Raw genomic sequence first — 15,000 nt, forward strand, 5'->3', positions numbered from 1 at the left:
TTTTCAATGCTTAGTTAGGGAAAGGGTCTATGAGATAACTGATTTGATTATGTAACCCAAACTCCGTTATGCAAATTTGAGAATAAATAGGTGTTAGGAGACCAGATGGTACGTAGTAGTCTAAATATTGTAAACACGGTGTTTGGCTGGTTCACTCAAGCCATACGGCTTATAAAAAAAAGGGTTTGCTTGGGCTAACCTAATGGGCCAAAGAGGCTCGTTTTCAAGGTGTTTATTCTTGGGTACTCCAAATGTCAATTTAATAAATTGAAATGCTTAGAATTTAAAAGAAAAGTATGAAGCGTAGCTATACCATACCATACCTAAGCAAACTCGTCGCATGCAGTCCCACACAATTAGATAATCCATCCTTATATGCCCTACCTTCCTGTTGCACTATAATAATATACGGTAGGAAGTGGTTGGAGCGGGTGGACAGAGATATCCATCACGTAATTGCCACGCAACAATTATGAGAGGGGATCTCTTCAAATTTTTCCCAATTTAATTATTTTATAAAGCTAACAAATTTTTTTAAAAAAATTTACAAACTAATGTAACACTATATAATTAGATATAAAATAAGTTCAAATTTTGAAAAACTTAATCATATTGTGCCGCATCAGTTTGTAAAAATTTTTCTGTAAAATTTGTTTGTAAGCTTAGCACTCGTCAAGGACTTCAATGGTAAAATATTGATTAAATAATTAAATTTATCATTTTTTATTAGCTTAAACTTTTGAGATAACGGGTAATTTAACACTCAACCTCGATGAGAGATTGGTTTTTTGTATAATTGTGACAATAAAAATCAATTCTTAGATCACCACTAAAAAAAACCAATAATTAATCTTCAAATCCTACCAAAGAGGTTTCGGCTAAGGATCTAATTTCTATTAGAACTTGTTTTGTTGAAATTAAAACAAGTGTTGCTCTTTTTTCTTTTTCTTTTTCGATTTAAAATGGTAGGCCAGGGAGATCAATTGTGGCTATCTTACCTGGACGTGACTATAGTAACACTTACTTACTGTGAGCCGCGCAGGAGGGACCTAGACAGTGAGAATCGCAAGCGCTCCCTCAAGTCTAACTAAACTATAGCCTGATCGAGTCCCACCAGGACATCAATGAGAATCTAAAGTTGCTTTACCGGTTGAAACTAAACTCAAGCCAAGTCTTTCGGCTAAAATTAAAAAAATAATAATAATAATAATAATTATTATAAAGATATAATATTAAGAGACTTTGGGTTTTGTAAGTAAGATATAATACAATATTGTGAGATGCAATATAATTGACTTATAGAGAGCTGACGTGTAACTCTAAGCAGGGGGCATTGACATATGGCACATAGTAGTTAACGATACTAATCCTAAGTATGTTAAATAAACCCGCCAGCACAACAAAATCATTGTCTTATTCTGATTCCTGCCGGATTTTAAAAAGACTTTTTAAAAATTTAAACCACACTTTGATAGGTCTCATCCTTGGTTAGAGTGGATGGACCCGTTATTTTCGATTTGAATTTGAATTTTGACTTGACTCACTATCTCACATTAATATATAAATAAATTGTTGACAAAAGCATGACACTTGGAATGGGGATTCTTTTAAATTCTATAACATTCTGGCAGAAAAATAAGAGCAGGGCATGGGTTTTTACTTTTTCCTTTAAACCCATAAAACCATGGTCGCTTTCTTTGAATTTTTTTCTTTTTCGGCGAAATTATGGTTGGTTTCATTTTTCTTTTAATTAACATAAGCTCTCGAAGAAAAAGAGCAAAATGCTCTAAAAGTACAATATCTCGGATAACATTTGAGATTTTCTCAATCCAGATTCTATCCCAGCCTTCCTTGATTGCTGCCTTAGCAAGACCATGAGTCGCCGAATTCGATTCGCGTCTAATGAACCCAGCCTCCCACTTCCTATAGGTTTGAAGCACCACTTTTATATCCTCCACAATTTGCCCGTAGCGACAAAATTCAGAGCTTGAAGAATTAATACTTTGAATTACCAGCTTTGAATCCCCTTCTAGAATTACCTTGATTCACTTCCTTCTTCAACTTTGTTCTCAAGGCAACTTTAAGGTTTGACACACACACACATACATATATATATATATATATATATATAGCCAATTACGAGCTAGTATTGAGGAATATATTCTTATTGAGGAATTTTCTTAATGTATTTCTAATATATTATTTTAGCTGAACGTTGTATTTGAGTTAATTTCATATATATATATATATATATATGGTAATTTTTAGCTTCTTTTTTTTTTGTCAAACATGTTCCAACTTGAAAGTTTGCGCGGCACAAGAATTCAAATAAATAAACAAATGCTTCACTAACCTCGGCATCCGACTGTCCCCACTATTGGAGCCTTCTGAATAGGAGGTTTCATATTTGAAAGGGACAACCATTTTAACTAAATTTGAAAGGGAGATTATTTATTTTGTGGATAAAATTTTATATTAATATATTTAATGGTGTAAATAATAACATATTATTTAAAATTTTATTTTTAAATAACATATTCCATCATATACTATTATAATTAATGGAGTAATTACTCCTGTAAGTTTGTTTTCTCACATTAATATCATAAAATCTGTTACACTAGCGTAGAAGTAAATGGCCATTATTTTTATCCAAAAATAAAAAAATAAAAAATCTTTTTTTTTTTTTTTTTTGACATGTTCGCACAAGAGGGAGGAGGAGATTCGAACTAGTAATCTTCGCTTTATCAAGCGTGGTACCAGCCGATTGATGGTGTCGAATAAAATTATATATAATATAGAAGCCAAATATATAGTGCCCTGGTGACCTTCCTATTTTAGTCATAAATGGGCATTAATTCATACCCATTTTCCTTATCCATCTCATAATTCATAATAAAAGGATAGAACATGATTCTCTTCATTTCAAATGTCAATATACTATGATAAATACAACAACAAAAAAATTATGACAAAAAAAAAAAAAACTCTAAATAAAATGGAAACCATCCTTATCCAGAATTGCCTTCCTCTTACCATTCAAAGTTCAAACATCCGGGAGGGAGGGAGCCTTTCAAATTCTTACAAGAGTTTGGCTGTGTCTTCTCCTCTCGTATAAAAACTTTAAAAATGTTCGAAAAAACAATAGTACATTTGTTACAAGATAGACAAGAAATGAAAACCAAATATTTCTAAAAACTAAACATGTTGCCTCAATCTTGTACGTAGGATTTATTTTAGTAGAGAAAAATCTTGAATGAATTATTTTGGCTTTCCACTTTGGCCAAAAGGGATGGTCCAAAAAAGGCATCGAAACCCATATTTCGTTAGGATCGAAGAAGAGTGAGTTTGGGGTTTGGTAACATCGAAGCGTCCGCAGCAGAAAGTCCCGAAGCAAAACAAAAAAAATAAAAAATTCAATGGTGGGGATTGCAGGGAGAGCGTAGACCTAACGCCACACCCACATTATCTTTCACCCACCTCCCCCCGCCTTCATAATGTTTATGCTTTCCAACGGCCAACCAAATAAAGATTGAACGGTTTCAAACTCACCCAAGAGCCAAATCCCTCTCAAACACACTAAATTAATAATTCACTAAAAATTTAAACAGAAAAAGGTAAAATTAATTCACTAAAAATTAAAAAAGGTACACATTAAGTCTCCCTAAGAAGTTACATGCCTAAAGACAACCTAACTCACCCACCACGGAAAAAATGTACACTAACTAGGGCCCGTTGGAACCGGGTTCGACCCCGGTTCATTTGTCCTATCCTCTGTGTTCTCCCTAACTCATTGTTTTCTAACCAGACTTTTCTCCTCTTTTTTTTTTTTTTTTCTTTTTTTTTTTAATCTCAAAAACTGGACACAACAGTAGGAGCCAAACCGGACTCGGTCGCGCCGCCTATCTGCTCCTTCTTGCGCCGCATCTCCAGCACTTTCCGGTGATGGTTGGAGTGCACCTCGCTCGAGAAAGTCGGGCTACAAGCGGGTCGATACTCTGGCAGGAGCCGGCCCGACTTGAACCGGACCCCGCAAGCGTTGCACAAGGTCTTAGCACCGAGCGGACCGGTTCGCCACTGCGGGGTCTTCTGGACGCCGCAATGGCTGCACCGCCGCGGGGGCTGGGACGGGGTCGAGCCGGCCTCTGCTGCCGGTTTCTTCTTCTGCTTCTTCGCCGGCGGCTTGACCGGGTCCAAATTCTGGGCCGTGTTGGCGCAGATGAGCCAAGCGGTCGAAGGTGACGAAGAAGAGGTTGAAGTGGTCGAACTCGAGGACGACTCGGTGAGCGAAGGGGACCCGAAAGACCAGACTCGGCCGCCGGTTCTGGTTCGCTTGCTTCTGGCCTTGGCCGGAACCGGAGTCTTGAAATAAGGTCTTTCCGGCTCTGGTTCCGGTTCAGGCGATTCGGTGGACTTGGGCTTTTCGGTTGATATTCCGGTAGGGTAGGGCGCAGAGAATTCCGAGAAAGAATCCTCGACGAAATGGGACAGCCATTCCAGGTCCGCTACATCATCGGCCTGTTGAATAAAGACGGTACCTTTGGTCAATAACTAACAAACAAAGCCTTAAAAAACGGTTTTTTTTAACAGAGAGAGGAAGGGGGAAACGTAGTACCGGAACGCTGAGTCCGGAGCCAAACTCGTCTTTGGCAGAAAAAGTGAGGCTTTTTTTTATGCTGGTGTCGGTGTTGGAGTTTTCGTGGTCTTGTTGAGCGGAAACAGAGCCAAGGCCCTTTTCTTCCTCCTCCTCTTCTTCTTCTTCCGCCGGCTCTTCTTTCACAAACCCATCTTCGTTAGACAAGTCAAGGAGTTCGTCCACGAAAAAATCGTCACAAGCCGCACCATTTTGCCCATTAACGGCCCACCCTTCTTCCAAAACCGCTTGTGGGAACGCTTTCACGGCCAAATCCTTCCTGAAACTGGGCTTCAACGCCGCTTCCACGCATTCCATTTCCGTTTCAGCCTGCAAAAAAAACAAAAAAGCACACACAAAACTCAAATGTTTAAAATAACACAATCTTTGTCAAAACCCCCAAAATTTCATCCACTTTCACAGCCCAAAACCCGTACCTGAACGCAAGGATAGGTTGGGAAAGAAACAGGGGAGGTTGCAGAGGGGGGGATAGGAGAGGTAAAGGCCTGCAAATGGAAGAAAAAGGAGGGGTGGTGAGTTCGGTAAAGCATTGAATGAGGGCTGAAAGCGTCCGTGGACCTTACTAAAAGTGCCCGTTTCTCTATCTTAAATTTACTGCTTTTTCCTGTCTACTGTGTGTATTTATACGTCGATAATAAGACGTTGCTATATGTATATAACGGTACAGGCTATTAATATGCCCCCCCCAAAAAAAAAAAAAAAACTCCTTAATCTTAAAATTAGTAGGGCTCCGGCTGCCCGAATTTGAAGAACTGGGTCGGACCATGTCCATTATCCACAAACTACCCACCAAATTTATGAATCTTCCATTTAAAAGATTTCGAATTTTTGAAAGAGATGTATGAGGATTTGGTGCTGTCCGTCCTAGCAACAACTATGTTCGTGATGACCCATAAACAGCCACCTTTCGCTTTTCTTTTCTTTTTTTCCTGTCCTTTTTTCTTTCTAGGGAACAATTTAGGTCATTATTTTTTTGACTCATTGACAGAACTTGCCTAACCGCATTGATCGCCGCTCATTTTGGTTGTTCATTACTTTCGTCCTTTCAGAAATATGTTTAATGTTTTGGTCCCGTCATTTTTATGAAAATAAAAATTAGGATATTATTTTCTCTACCTAATTAATCCTAACGAGGAAAAGCACCAACTGCAGAAAATAGCCCATTCTTAATTTATGTTGAATATTTCCAAAGTTTTGGTGAAAAGAAGATCAATAATTAATTTGTTGTTTCAGCTAATAATTTATTAATTTTCAAGTCCTATAATGTTTGTTAAAAACCCTTGACTCTTGTCTCATTTTTCTGTCTTCTTGGTCGTAATTCTCAAACCATCTGCCAAGTCTACATGGACATTTCAACCCCATCGATTGTTATATTACTGTTGGCGGCAGTTCAAATGCTTGTTATAAAAGAACTGATAAACGGAAAATGAAATGCTTGAAAATTAAGGCCCGGCTTTAACGGCTAGAATTTAGGGTGTATCGATTCTTAAGCTCAAATATATATATATATATATATATATATATATATATATATTAGATTTGATTTGTATTAGAAAATAGAAAACATAATTTGGTCCATGAAGAAAATAAATATCATTTCCTAGTCCCCCCCATCTTCCCGCTTGCTTGCTTGTAAAAAATTGGGTTACCGTTTGGTCATGCCTAGAACATGCAACTAGTCAACAATGGTTACTAATTTTCAACTTTTCTTTATTTCATTCTAAAATCATAAAATTCAAATTTAAAATGCTAATATAATTTATAGTATTACTCTTTTGAAATTACTAATAGTTTGGAATAAAATTATCATTGGGTAAAAGGTAAAAGAGTTTAAAACACGACTGGTTAGTGGAAGGGACGAGTAGAAGATGAGAAAATGCTCTCTAGTTGGTTAAAAATGATCCTTTCAACATTTATAGTCACATTATTTTATGTTGCTTTCAATTTTTTTTTTTTCTTGAAAGAAACCATTTGGATCCAGATGCAGCCATTCTGCTCGGGCCCAGCTATTATTCCCAAAATTCCAAGGAGATTGTCCTAAAGGGTGCTCACTGCTCATGCTCTTGGCTTTACATTTAGCAACCGACAATGCCCAGTTGATATTATGAACAAATTATTTTGAGAAAGCATTTATGCACCAAATCTATGTCAAGTGTGGCAAATAGTAAATATACAAACTTCACAAGAAACCCACTAAAAAAAAAAAAAAAAGTGAGATTTAAAAGCCTTGTTGTTTACTTCTTTTATGTTTATATTATAAACTTGTTTAGGCATAAATTTCTCACTCTGGAATATTTATATTGCTATAACTTTCCTTTATAATCCCACTGCAGATGAGGATTCTGTATATCTTGAATTGCCATATGGAGCAAGAAGAAACAACTCATAATTCCCAGGCTTATCCAAATCCAACCTTTGTTTAAAATGGCAAGTGACATAATCACATTATCACAAAAACCTTGTCCCATATTGTTAATCGATATTCCAAAAATATTCACTTGGCCGGCTCCGGTCGAATGTGCATGCCCATGCCAAAGAGCACATAGTTTGTGCCTGGTTGACCATGCCGATTGGACAATGAAAGCTAATATGCAAGCAATGCAATTGTATGTGGAGCGCTAAAAATAAGGCATAGATAATAGCTACTTATGTTTTGTTCTAATTGCTAGCAAGTATAGAATCCGACACGACATGAAGTAATAACCACCACCTGTTAATAAACTATAATTTAGCGACATGCATAAACAGGGTCGTAGCCGCTCAATAAATGACACTTGGTTAAGATCGTTCCTTTTTTGTGGACACCTCGCATAGCTATTTCCAACACCAATATTTTAGCTCTTTCATCCTTAGAATTACACAATTCACCTTACTAACATACGCACTTGAGATTTCCCCTTCCAGCAAATCTCCGATTTTTATTTTTATTTTTTTTTTAACTACATGCATTCGTGGACCAAGTCTAATGGTGCAATTAATTGCATCTTAAGTAATGAAAAAAAAAAAAAAAAAAGGACTGAATCTTCAGTAATGAATTGCCTTTCAGCCTTCGTGTCCTTCTCTTTGAAATTGTTGCTTCCTAATGTCATATCCTTATTTCATACAATTTCCGCGCCAAAAGCAAATCTGGTTCACATACGGAATTGAATTGCGCCGAAAAAAGAAATATACGAAACTGAATTACTGAACAAACCCATTAACCATACCCGACAGACCAAATATTTTATTTTAATTCCCTTGATACCCTTTAAGTATCATAATGACCATGGTCTGGGACAGGACATGGCTTAGAAGCAAAGGATGCAAAAGTCAATAGAGACCAATGACATCGGGCCAGCTTTTGTCGCCACGTAGCACAGCTGAAATGATTCCACTCCCCACCGGAAAAACCTCGATTATCTAATTTGGTGAAGGGCAATTTAGGAAGCGAAATTGCTCTCAATTTCATGCTTATCAATAAGCTTTATAGTTTATAGTTTATACTGACCATATTCTGAATTGAAGTTCTACTTATGCCCATTAAAGCACACCTAGACGGCTAGACCCTCATAATATCTGTTGAAATAGTATCACTGAAAATTCTTGACTGATAAGTGGATATATGTAGAGTTAACAAACATTTTAATTTTATTATTATTATTTTTTAATAAGAGCTAATCCAAATGCCGATTGGCATTCTACGCCAACACTGTGAAATAGTAGTCGAATAAAAGTGTGATTTGTAGCATTGCTCGTTCAGTATTTATACAAAAAACAATTCAAATATATAAAATAATAATGTTACTATTCACGCTTATTTATCATATTCATTTTGTGTTGTTTAAAATAAATAAGCATGAAGAATATAATTATTTATCTAAAGTTTACATGTAAGCTAGCAACGGTATGACAATTATTTGGCCATGTATAGATTCTTGTTATAAACAAAGTATCAGTCTATATATGTTGATTTTTTTAAAAAAAAAAAAATTAAAAAAAACAGTTGATATATGTTATTAAGATGCTATAATGAAAATTAAAATATTTAAATTAGATTATTGTTATGAATACTACGATTTTTACTATAATCTAATGTGACATTTTATGTAGTGTTATCACGCTAGCCACTCAAATTAAATTGTCATATGATAGTCCTCGTAATTCATGAAGACATTTTATAGTGTGATGTGATCATTCGGATGCCACCCATTTCTATAGAGTACAAACAACTATGTGAATTTGCACTAAAAAAAAAAAAAAAAAAAAGTGAATTTGTAATAAAGTTTTAGTAAAAAAAAAATTTGTAGTAGTTTAAACATTTTCCTTCAAATTGTGTCATTTTAGTACTCACCATATGTAAAGATCTTCATTTTATTATTATTATTATTATTATTATTTCTTATAGTAACAACATGTGAAAGAATGAATTGAGGTGGCCGAAAACAATTCGACCATCGACTCTTTCATATTTTACCCGCTAAAAATAAGAATAGAAGAATCGTCAAATATAGGAATCCGAGATATATACATATTTGACCATCTTTACGCTCTCATTGTTGTTGTCTTTGTTTTTTAAATGAAAAGTGTTATACCTTTATTTCATTGTTTTTTGTTTTTGTTTTGTAAATTTATTATTTGATATATGAGATTATATATATATATATATGTAGGACCAACATGTGCTCTCACACATTTAATGGCTTATGAATGGACAAGAGATTGGCAACAAATGAAAACCAAATATTTTTTTCTTTTAAAATTGAGTAATGTTATTCTCGTACCCATTACGTTCATTTTATATTGATTGACATAATGTGATTCAAGTGATATTTTATATCAATCACATAAAAAATAAATAAATTAAAAGTAACTTAAAAAATGGAAATTTCAATTATATTCCGTTACCAAAAAAAGGAGGTGAAGCTACCTCCACCCCTTTGTTCAAGTGGGTGAGAGGGGCCTCCACCCTATTGTAGAAGAAGAGTGGGTGTTGGCTGGGGCCTCCACCAACAATCTCGCAGAGGGAGTGGATCACCTCTATCAACTCTGTTCTTTTTTTATTTTTTTGTGGCTCGCATATAATTGAATTACTGAATGGATTTATTTTTTAAATGGTAAAAACCTATGAATTGCTTCTTCTTCTTTTTTGTTTTTCCTTTTTTTTTTTTTTGAAGAAAAACCCACAGAACATTTTTCAAACATTGTCAACTATTTCATTTGAAAACGATTATTCAAATTTAAAGGAATTTAATATAAAATTTCTTAAGAATTATAGATGATCTTTCTGTTTCTTTTTTCCTTTTCTTTTTTTTTTTTTTTTTTAAAAAAAAAAAGCAAAAAAAGAAAAGAAAAGGAATAACTATTGGCACTCCTCCCACGTTTGGGCACTAATAAAAAGATGGAAGCCATTTCCATTTGGAACGCATTTCCGGTAATGCCCTCGACATGAAACAAAGTTCAAATGAAAGCGTACGGGCAAAGGGAGAGAGGGAAACAAACAGACAGTACGGAAACTTAAGAAATTTCCAACGAAATGTTTCTTCCTCAGAAGGTGACCCTTTTGGCTTATCAGAAATTCTCTACGAAGCTCCCCTCAAACAATAATGTCATCAACGGGTCCCACTAACTCTTTGATTTTTTTTTGGTGCGTAAAAGTGAGATTGTGTAATAACATTTACATTTATTCCAGTACTATGACGAGACAAGGTTTAATAGGTTAAAAAAATAATAATAAGAATGCTAAAAATTATATTTTTGTCTCATAATAATGATGTGATAATTCTAATGAATCTTTAATTTTTTTTTTAATAATGATTTATTCTATAATTAATTCAGACAATCACGTTAATATTATAAAATTAAAAATTTGGTATATAGCACTCTAAACAAAATCAATGACTAATAAGCCATGGCACGTCAACATAATGTGATATATAACATACTATTTTAAATTTTATGCACGAGTAATATTACATACAACATCACATTCTCTTGAACTGTTGTAACATTATCCACCTAACATTATTGTTTAATTTAAATTATGTACTGACATAATAATCCCACGTCAACTTATAGGTAAGAACTTAAAGTACACGTGGGATTTGTCGATATAAAATGATAAAGGTTAGAGAATACGTGAAATGAGAGCATGGTTACTAATTTTGAAAAGGGAGCGTGGGAAAGGGGTTTTTCAAATTGTGAGATCACAGTGAATCATTTTAGGTGGGTGGGTGACCTAACAAATCAATTATTAAATATGTGTGCCTATTGTTGGGTGATATCATTAAAAAAAAAAAAATTAAGAATTATGATATTTTTTATTATGATTTAATGGTGAAATTTTAAAAGTTTTAATGGTTTTATTTATTTTTAATTGAATGATTCAGATATTATTATTTTAATACTTTTTATCCTTTATTTGTTTTTGATTTTATCGTTTGTTTCAACATCATTTTTAGGTATTTTGTTGGAACAGAAAAACTTAATCAACTGAAAATGGTTTTTTTTTTTTTTTGTCTGTCAACACCCCCAACAGTCGCAAATCGCATGATTATTGTCCTCTTCACTTTTATTTCAAATTGGGTTAAACTGAATTTCTAAAATCTAATTTTTTAAATAAATAATTCATTAAATATGTGATTCTTATATATATATTTCAAAATAAATATAAAAATTGTATATTTTAAAAAAGATATATCAATTTAATAAACTGATTTGGAGGCAAACTTTACGCCCTCATCTCTTTGCATGTTGTAGAAGACTAGAAGGCTCATTTTGTCAGCTCCTCTCTCTCTTTCTCTCTTCTACAAGTTCTCATTCTTATGCATTATTTATTATATAAAGTGATAAATATTATATATAATTATGAAATGGTAAATATTAATATAACAAATTTTATACCATTTGATATAATTTTGAATAATTTTACTTCATAACAAATTTTAAAAAATCTTTTTTATCTCTCAAAATTTTTAAGATGTACAAGAAGTTCAATTACTTAAATGATCAAATCATTGTTTTTCTACCCAAAACCAAGAGAATTGAAATGATCGAATCAATGTTCTACCGCACCAAGAGCTGACAGTAGAAGAACAGAGTTGAAAAGCGTGTGTTTCTCACATACTATTATAAATACATATGTTTTTTTTATATATTAAGAAACACATGTCAATTTTAAATATTAAATTGAAGAATATTCATTTAATTTAATTTGGAAGAAAACTATCTTAATTCTATAGATAAAAGATTGAGATGTGGGCGCCCTCTATCCATGATTTTTTTTTTCGGTGATTTCCTCCATGAATGATTAAATGTATACCTACTGCCTTCGAGTTGTGGTCCCAAGCATGGGTAACACATTGAGCTACTCGATTTGGGTTGCCATGAATCTGCTTTATGAGGATATGATGCCACTGAAAAAAGGGCAAATTTACTGATCAAATGCAAGTAATTTGCTCCCCATCCACTAAAAGATGAATAGCTTTTTCATGTTTCGATAATCACTTTCCATTTCAAATAGGTTAACCATATTAAGAAATTCTGGCATTTGTTTCCTAAAATGTTGGGACAGCATAGAGGTTGCTCATATTTGTTGACGATGTTGCTTCTTTTATCAAGTAAAAAACATATATATATATCCATCAAAAAAAAAAAAATCATTTTTCTTATTTGATCGTTACTAATCAGTGGGTTGTTAATGGTTAGTGTTAGAGCTGATTAATTTAATGAGTTAATGGGCTAGATGAAATGATGGTGTCCCATCCTTTATTATCTTGTGGAAGTGGTTTTTTTTTTTTTTTTTTTGTTGGGTTAGCAATTGATTAGAAGGTTCCAAGTCAACTTCCAACCCTAGAGTCTTGGAGCTCGTCTCCCTTTCATTTTGCGCGGGAAGCTCACATTATGATTCTAGATTTGAATTCGTTTCCCGCTATTGAGCCCAATAAAAATGGGCTTTTGGTGGTGATTATGTTTTTTTTAGGTATATTTCGTTTATAAAATTGGAAAAATATTTGGAGTACATGTTTGTGTTATAGTTCATAATTGCTAATGAGACTTTTTATTTTTTATTTTTTTTAAATTTTTTTTTTTAACGGAAATCTGAATATTTTATTGATTAAAGATTACGAACATAAAGCTCTTACAGAGCAGAGCAAAAAATTCTTACACCACAAAACATAAAGTGCTACAAAAATCATAACCACATACTATGAAATTACAAAATCATTGATACAAATGAAAATTCTTACAATCATGTGCTATCTATGACTACAATCTTCCGTTAATCCATGTACAAATACAGTTAAAGAGCAGATCTGCTCCGAGCAGACTAGATCGAAGACATGGATAGCCAAATTTCTTAACAAAATTTATTTAAACCGGTTGTGAGGGATAACTCTTCTCACCTAATTATCCAAGCTGTGAGAAATAACCTCTCACACCTAATTATCCAAGCTGTGAGAAATAACCTCTCACACCTAATTATTTCTCATCAATCATGATGGCAGATTTAAAGAGAATAAACATTTTATTCAAAACAAAAAACACTAACAAACAACCAGCAAGCATCAGTAGTGGTCGAGAGGAGATGAACAGTATAACATGGTGAAAGGTGGATGGATGCATAACGGGAAGGCTGAAGTTGTTGATCTGGTTGGAGAACACTTACAAAACATAAAAATTAAATAATTAAAAAAATATATAAAAAAAAGGGGGAGGGGGAGGGTAGGAGCATGAAGTAGAAGGAGAATAGGAGAGGAGAGGGAGCAGATCCTCTCAAAACTATTTTCTGAGAAGAAGGGCAGAAAGACAACTAGTGATGGAGATTAAGAGTACATGTTTGTACTTATTATAAGTTTTTTATAAATTGGCAAAAAGTAATTAAGTCAAATATCTTGTTAATATAAATATTTATTTTCCAGTTTCTAAAGAGAAATATTAAATGCTATATACCTATCGCACTAGGCTGATTGGCACCATCAAACCTTGTAAAAAGAGAAAAAAATTCAATGATAAATGGGCATTGCCATTTCATCCCAATAAAATGGAGTTGGGAGGATGGTCTAGTATACTTCATTGCTATTTTCAATTATCCAAAATATTCAAATGATGTGCGCAAAAAAAAAAGAAAGAAAGAAAAAGACCAACGAATATTTATTGGGCTTTTACTTTTGGTGGTAGGAAGTAGGAACTGACAAACAAGATAACTAGATAAGCTTTGAGGAAAGAAGAAAAAATAAAATAAAAAAATAAAAGAAGAAAAAAGATAACTAAAGCAGAGCATGTTGTTTCCCAGCATGTTTAGCGCTTTACGGCGATCCATGTTCAAAGAATCAAATTATTGATTTTTCGGCCGATATATGATAAAGCCTATTTCTTTTTAGATTTTTTTTTTAAAATATATATATATATATTAAATGTCTTTTTCCTGAAAGTGGTTTTAATTCTATTACGTTAATTCAAGCTTTGCCTCACTTTGCTTCTGAGTAATCTCAAGCGAGTCTTTCAATAAATCGAGTTTTAATTAAATTAGAGATATAACTTAAACTCGGGGATATTCAAAGACTCAAAGTAATCACTTTGAATTAAAAAGTTGCTTAAGAATTAAGATTGCTTCCACTTTATTAGGGCACTCAAGAATGTTATTATTATTTTTGTTAAAATATAAAATAGCACATCAAAATTAAAAATAGTACATAAGTTGTACTGAAAATTGTCGTTTTACGTGACACTCTAAAATAATAATTAATTTTGTTTTATTTTCAGCATATAATTAACAATTTAACCGTTAGAAATATCAAAAAAGATAAAAATATTCATAATTTTCTTTTCTTTTCTTTTCTTTTTTAAATAAAAAGACGTTTTGAAATTAAGGGTCAAGTTGAAATTTTATAAAAAAAATCATGAGTATAAACTTCATTTAACGTTTAAAATCTGACGGAGAGTCCAAATTAATTACAATTAAAAGTTCATGAGACTAAATTAAAATATTTTAAAATTTAAAAAGAGTTTATCAAATCAAATAAAAATTCAAGAATTTTTAGTGAAATTACCATTTTCATTTATTTTGATTTTTGAAGGAAGATTGTGGACCTCTTTCAGTGTTACCACCCAATAAGAAAAGAAAATCAGTAGCGCCAACCTCGTGATTTTTCGATGGTCACGTAAAAAGACAAAGGAGGCCAATCCACACGACGCCGTGGGGGTCCCGGATATTCATGCACCGTGGTAACGGAAACGGGCGCGTCACGTGAACATGGCTCATCATAAGAAACTGACATGACATGCATCGCTAGTTTCGGTGCGTCTCACATGCATGGCGTTGTAATGCACACCAACATAGGAAAATTAAATTAAAACCCCCTCTCTTT

The 15,000-nt window shown here is 33.4% G+C and overlaps 2 protein-coding genes across 2 annotated transcripts in view; one reads left to right on the forward strand and one right to left on the reverse strand.

The window, feature by feature from the left end:
• Positions 1 to 1,091, forward strand: part of LOC132173116 (uncharacterized) — a 1,697-nt gene extending 606 nt beyond the window's left edge. The window contains exon 2 of the mRNA XM_059584697.1: positions 970 to 1,091. Within this exon, the coding sequence (XP_059440680.1) occupies positions 970 to 1,091 (122 nt within the window). The remainder of the gene's footprint in view (positions 1 to 969) is intronic.
• Positions 1,092 to 3,555: 2,464 nt separating this feature from the next.
• Positions 3,556 to 5,251, reverse strand: LOC132170610 (GATA transcription factor 5). Its single transcript, XM_059581640.1, has 3 exons — positions 5,071 to 5,251; positions 4,616 to 4,963; positions 3,556 to 4,518 (listed from the first exon to the last, which is right to left on the reverse strand). The coding sequence occupies exons 1-3, from the start codon at positions 5,182 to 5,184 to the stop codon at positions 3,853 to 3,855; spliced, it is 1,128 nt and encodes a 375-aa protein (XP_059437623.1). The 5' UTR covers positions 5,185 to 5,251; the 3' UTR covers positions 3,556 to 3,852.
• Between the last annotated feature and the right edge of the window lie 9,749 nt (positions 5,252 to 15,000).

This window comes from Corylus avellana, chromosome ca2, assembly GCF_901000735.1.
Source record: "Corylus avellana chromosome ca2, CavTom2PMs-1.0".
In the NCBI taxonomy this organism is placed as follows: Eukaryota; Viridiplantae; Streptophyta; class Magnoliopsida; order Fagales; family Betulaceae; genus Corylus; species Corylus avellana.

Bases quoted from the DNA above. Each gene is read 5' to 3' on its own strand.
- LOC132170610 (XM_059581640.1), bottom strand. From the start codon at position 5,184: ATGCTTTACCGAACTCACCACCCCTCCTTTTTCTTCCATTTGCAGGCC. The intron at 4,964-5,070 runs GTACGGGTTTTG...TTTTTTTTGCAG, and splicing joins CAACCTATCCTTGCGTTCAG to GCTGAAACGGAAATGGAATG. The intron at 4,519-4,615 runs GTACTACGTTTC...TTTATTCAACAG, and splicing joins GCTCCGGACTCAGCGTTCCG to GCCGATGATGTAGCGGACCT.